Source organism: Salvia hispanica, chromosome 4, assembly GCF_023119035.1.
Source record: "Salvia hispanica cultivar TCC Black 2014 chromosome 4, UniMelb_Shisp_WGS_1.0, whole genome shotgun sequence".
Classification (NCBI taxonomy): domain Eukaryota; kingdom Viridiplantae; phylum Streptophyta; class Magnoliopsida; order Lamiales; family Lamiaceae; genus Salvia; species Salvia hispanica.
In genome coordinates, this window is record NC_062968.1 from 51,927,383 (window position 1) to 51,934,085 (window position 6,703).

General features: G+C 33.8%; 1 protein-coding gene across 1 annotated transcript; it reads right to left on the reverse strand.

Moving 5' to 3' along the window:
* Positions 1 to 1,747: 1,747 nt before the first annotated feature.
* On the reverse strand, positions 1,748 to 6,250 carry LOC125221373 (protein NLP6-like). Its single transcript, XM_048123492.1, has 6 exons — positions 5,583 to 6,250; positions 4,706 to 4,771; positions 3,420 to 4,619; positions 3,277 to 3,345; positions 2,284 to 3,199; positions 1,748 to 2,193 (listed from the first exon to the last, which is right to left on the reverse strand). Exons 1-6 carry the CDS (start codon positions 6,234 to 6,236, stop codon positions 1,748 to 1,750), a joined length of 3,351 nt encoding a protein of 1,116 aa, XP_047979449.1. The 5' UTR covers positions 6,237 to 6,250.
* Between the last annotated feature and the right edge of the window lie 453 nt (positions 6,251 to 6,703).

Below are 6,703 nucleotides of genomic sequence, written 5' to 3' on the forward strand. Positions count from 1 at the left end.
TATATATATATATATATATTACTACTACTACTACTTTATTAGGAAGAGGTCATATTCTAATGCTTATAGCACCTATAATCTAAAAAATCAAGACAAATCTCCATCCTTAGATTTTAAAATGAGTGGATGAGATTAAATCTTACGAATCTCAATAAATAGTAGACAAAATAACAACAAAAGGATAATATCGTCATTATGTTATCATATGATAATTTTCGTGAATATTTTTTATATCAACATAGTGTATTACAAATATCAACAATATGACATAAGAATATCAACATTAGTACAAGAAAATATCAACACATATTTATTGAGATTTTTACATGGTTTTATTGAGATTTTTACATGGTTTTATTGAGATTTTTTTATATATTTGTTGATAAGAATCTGGTTATCAACATTTACGAAAACTAAAATAAAAAATATCAAATTTCATCATCCGAACGTCGTCGGAACATATGCAATTGAGATCGTTGGAATCATTATAAAATTATCTTTAATTTGATATAATTTTTTATGAAAAAATAATTTAAATCGAGAGAGTTACGTAAATTTAAAGTTTTAAGATGATTTTAACGAGAGGGAATTGACATTAATACCCTCTAATTTTATTTATTAATTTTCTTAATTAAAAATATAATCCTTGTGACATTATTTCAACCACTAGATCTTATAATTTAATGGCTAAGATTTAGTCTTAGTTTGAGATTATTAATTAGTTAGCAATTGATAACTCCCCTACTACTATAATATGTAATTTTATGGCATTATATTTTTTTTATATATTTCCGGAATCAAATTATAAATACTTTTTTATTAATTCTATTGCACCAAGGATTAATTGTGTTTTATTTTTCTCTTTATAAATATTAATCACACCCTTAGAATTGTAGAAATATAGCCCATAGCTACTTAATTCTTATTTGGTCGATTAATAATCCTCTAGAAGCATAATAATCGTTAAACATTTATATGTAAACTCCATACAATATCAGAAATTGGAGACCCTTGTATGATCTTCTGATGAAGTGGGTATTTAAGTATTTTTGTTGAAAGCTGAAATTGTTTCAGTTCGAAAATTTCGTTTCTCATTATAGCTCCTTACATAAAATAAATATTCCCCCCGTCCCAGTTTTATAGTCACATTTTGCCATAAAAGTCCATTCCACATTTATAGTCACATTTAGAATTTTTTCCATATTTGGACATAAAATTTTACCCCATTATTCACTAAAATTACATTCAAATGCCATTATCAACACAAAAATAAACCAAAATAAAAATAAAAAACCAAAAAGTCAACAAGGGACCCACCTTCAACCAACTCACTTAATTTATTACACACTCCTTCATCTCACTTCATTTATTACACACTCCACCATTTCACTCTTCCATCTCACTTCATTTATTACACACTCCACTATCTCACTTCATTAATTACACACTCCACCAATTCCTTAAAACCTGTGCCCTAACTAAATGTAATTATAAATGTGGGACGGAGGGAGTAATATTTATAAACGAACTATTTTACTTTAAGTAAATGTTTATTCCAATCACAAAATCAAAGAGAATCGTTTTGAATTTTTGTAAACTCTTTTGCTATATATGCAGCACAACAAAGAATCTTTCACACCAAAATCCAAGAAACAGAGAATTATACACACAATGTCGTAACAAAGCCACCAGCAATCAAAGGCAGAATGTGTAAGCCAATTCAATCCAGAAACTTAAGAAAGTGGAGCTAGCATTGAACTAATAGTTGGATGAGTGGCTTGCCTATTGCTGTTCGAATCTTTGGACAAAGTTTCAAATCAGCATCTCTGGTTAATAAGATCTCATCGCCATCTTCATCGTTGTATTTCAACTTGAAACTGCCCTTCTCCAGATTTAGACTTGTCGCCACTTCTTCAGTAATCTTTGCCAAACCTACTAATGACTGAGACAACTCAAATATTATTCTATCCTCCTTATACTCCACCTTTACAATCACTTTGCCTTCGCTTCCTGTGTTTATTTGTGTCACATTCTCCAATTGATTAACATGGTTAGTTGATGGCAACATATCTTGCTTTGAATCTGCAGTACTTTGTTCTTCGAAAAGGGATGGATTTTTCTTGTGTTCTCTTCTATTTGGCCACCTAAAAATGCCATTTCGTCTGCATGCACGCTTTATTGTTGACCTTCCAACTATAAGAACAATTAATTCCCATTCATGTCAGCAGGTAATAAGTATTTAGTTTTGGAGAAGATTGAACCATAGATTATATTTATACTCACCGCCAAGCTCTTTCGCAACATCTTTTAGCTTCTTCCCAAAATGTGATTTGAGAACCTCAAAACTAAGATTGAAGGAGTTTTTTCTCTTCTTTCTTTCTTCTATATTTGAATCTGAGCCAACAGCGGTGCATTCTTCTCCGTGTTGTTCTGCAGTATATTGATGGTACTCATTGTATTGTTGTTGCTCTTCATCAGTGTGATGGTACTCATTTTGTTCTTCTTCTTCATCGGTGTGATGATACTCATATTGTTGTTCTTCTTCAGTGTGATGGTACTCGTTATGATTGTACTGCACACTTTTCAATATGACTGGATACACAGATGCAGGCTCTAATTCAGATGAATCAAGTTTGTTTGCATAAGAAAATTCAATAACTTCAACCACTAATTCCTCTCCTAGTTGCTTCCCACATGCTAGCTTACATGATCTTAATTCATACATTACTATTGGCAATAGAAGACTCAAAACGGACCTAACATATTTACATGTTGCAGGACCTTGGCAGAGAAAGAACTCCACAACATAAAGAAGGTGTCCAGTATGTGGACTTTGCAAACAAATTGCAAAACAAGCATCACGTCGAGCACTCATGTCATAGTGTGACAGGGGCTGGTCGACTATGCCAAATTCACTTAAATTTGGACAAAAACATGATTTGTTTTCAGATGCCAACACCATCCCAATCATCCCTTTTCCGGGTTGGATATGAATCCAGTGAACTGAATCTGTAGGCATAATTTTCCAGTAATAATTAGTAGAAAATGCCAAGTCCATGCAACTCCAATTAGTATTAATAGTAACACATTCTCCAGTGGAGACCCAAACATTTGCCATATGGAGTTGGGGAAGGTCATTATTGATTGTGCTAAGGGCATGGCGGATCTCTGTCAGAGCTTTTATTCTGGAATCGACAACCTGACAAAAAAAGAATATATTAGTATAAAGACATATTATTGATATAATCACAATTATAAAATTGTGTCAAAGCATACATTGACAGGTTCAATATTTGCCAAAAATCTTTGGTGGAAGTCTATGTGATTCGACCATAGTTTTTCTGCCTGCATGAAAGTGGACATTGTTTTGACAACAATTTCTTATATAGTGACAAGTCAAAAGTGGCAAGAGCTCGTACCTCCATTAGTTTTATGATGTTTTGAAGGTCAGAATAATAAAATCCTAGGAACTCTAGCACACCCACAAGCTTGTGAATGCCTTTGCCTCCATCATCAAATACAGGTAAAACCAAATATCCACGATTACAATGAAACATTGAAAAGTTTCTTACTGGAAATTCTTCTGTAGTGTAGTAGAAGAGGTCAGGGCTGATTTCAGGGTGTTTGAATCTGAAGACACGTCCGGGGGGTCCGAGTTCATCTTGTTTGGCTTGGTCGTCAACAAAATAGTAATTTTCTGTACATTGTTTCCTAAAGGAAGCTATACCTTTTGCAAGACAACCAACAGCGTAAGGTTGATTTGAAGTTTCTAGATAGAGTCTATTCTTTGTCATTTTCGGCGCCCAAAATTGGACTATCCATTTATTGTGTTTCCAAGATTCCACTGCTATTCTCCTCATGAAACCTTCCATCTTCTTCTTGATCATTGATGAGTTACTTTTAACATGTTTTTCGCATACACTTTGTCCAGCTGGCAAGTGAAAAACACATCCTTTGTCCACACCCGCGGAATAAGGATTTAGGCAACACGAGTCAACCATCTTCAAGTATGTTGTCATGTCCAACTCCAAAAAGTTTTGCTTGTAAGACGTCAACAAGCTTAAACTATCAATTGACCCGCATTCAATAGAATCACGCCTTAGATACTCTTCTAGAAGTTGTTTCCCAGATACAAACATTACACTCTTGAGATTGATCTCCAGTATTCTTAAGAGCAAGTGTAGAGATCGGTGAACGTAAGCATCTTGTACTATATATTTTGGTCCAAGAAAAAATTGAATAACATACAAGTGGTTGCTAGTACTTTGATGAGAAACTGTAAGGCAATGGGACATCTTAGCTCTCTGGGCGTAGTGGGCTAACGAATTCTCAGATATAGTGAGATGGCAAGAATTTGAATGGCAATTATAAAGATCTACTTTAAGCTTATGAAATTCACAAGCTTGAAGATAATCATGCATATAAACATCAATATTATTCCATGAATTGAATATTTTATTTTGAGAATCTATGAAAGATACCATCTCCATGCAACATAAGTTGGTGGCCATGTTAACACAATGCTCGTTATAAGGGATCCAAACTTGTGCCAGATATAGTTGTGGGATTGTCGCCATGGCCAATTCAATTGCCTCGCTTACTTCACTTTCAGGTTGTTGCTGTTAATATTAAGATGACGAAATAAGACACTGCGGTAATTGAAATACTAGTTTATTTTAAACATGATTAGGAACGCTAAGTTTACCATTTCTTTTATCTGGCCGTGGCCGCTAATAGCAATGGAATTGTAACTGGACCTCAACCCTACGATCTGCAGTGATATCATTATCAATACATAATCGATAAAATAATCGAAACTTAAAGTAAAATATTGGATTTCCTTGATTAGTTGTGATATCGTTCACACTTAAATCATCCAATTAGGTTATAAATACTTATGATCTATCATGTAAAATTCTACAAAAATCATTCAAAATTATTATTCGTTTTGTTTGTACTCATTTTTTGGGATTATTAAAAAATTCTATTTTTTCTAATTACATATTTCATCCACAAAAAATCAATTCAAACATAAACTCTATTTTTTTAATTTTTCTCCTAAACTTTATTTTATGGATACAATATTTCCTAAAATAAAAATCAAAATTGATGTGGCATTGTTTTAACTGAATTATGTTAAAAACTATATAAAAACAAAATCCATATATCATCTTCCTCACATATCCTTTCTCTCCCTTTTCTTCTGTTACACCCTCCTGGTTGTTCTTCCAAAATTTCTACTTGATCTTATATATGGAGATGCCCTGAGCTCTAACATCCGTTCTAAGCTACACAAGCCAAGCCTCGCAACCTCGTATTTGAATTTAAACTTAAACATCCTTGTTTTGATTGGCACATATACACTATAATATGCTACATCAGTTTTGATTTTTAATGTTGGGAAAAACTAAAAAAATCTAAAATTTATGTATTTATATTAAAAAACAATTTTTAGACAAAAATCAGAAAATATTGAAAGTTCACATGCACCAAAACCAAAAGTCCAAAAAGTGATGAGTATGAAATTATAAATTAACATGTGTGTTGTATATTTGTAGGTAGGGTTCCTTGAGAAGAATAACCTGTAGTGCTCGATCCATCACATGAAGTAAACGACCCCTCGAATAATGAGAAGATTGATTTTGAAAGATCTCCAACACACCGTAACATTGATTGGTATGCGAATCAAATAGAGGCAGTGCGATGTAAGGTCTGAAACCACAGCGAGCAGCTTCATCCCGCGTCGGAAATTCATGGGTGGAGTATAGTCTCAGATCCGGTGTGGATTCGGGTAGGAGGTTTCGGTACACCCGTCCCACGCCTCCAAGCTGCTGCTCGTCATGTCTTCCTCCGTCGGTGTCGATCACCACGACATACTCATGATCACTACATATCTTCCTATACCAACATAATCCTTTGTTGAGCTCATGACTAACAAAAAAAGGGTGATGTGAGGAAGAGAGGTAGTGATGGCTCCCCTCCACTTTCACCACTCCCCAAAATTGTATCAGAGTATGCAAGTGCACCCAACTGTCCGATGCAATCTCTTTGAGCAGACCTATGATTTTGTGTAGGCCTAATGATTCCTCATACAAAACCCATCCGCTATTCAAATTATCATATGAAAAAACTTTTTCATCCAAATCCTGCTTGAAATATGTTATTGAAGAATACGGGTGATTCCATCCCTCTCCTCCTCGTAGGATTGACAGCACACGTTCACGTTCCTCATCCATCACACACTGAATGATTAAGAGAAAGTGTTTATGCCGTGATTAAAGATGACTTTTGGGGATAGTTCGTATTTGCAACCTCAATAATGCAAAGACTATATAAGTTTACAGAATACTTTGTCAAAAGTATATGAGTAATGTGGGCTTACTTACCAAGATAAATATAAAATACGGTACTAGTTTAATAACATTCCAGCAATAGCTAGTTCAACTTGTTTGCACTATTTCTTAAGTATTAAGGTATTTCGACTTGTTGTCACTTTTTTTAGTTTAATTATATTTTACATTATGCATTATCTCATGCTTATATAACAATACATAGCTCCTGTAGTCATTCCTATTAAACTACCACCCGCTAAAGCCAGCTTGTATGTGCTATAAAATAGTGGCGTAGTACACTATTAATTCTCCAGAAGCCAATATTTGACTACACCAATACGTTTTGCAATTAATTGATTTGAAAAGGTCTA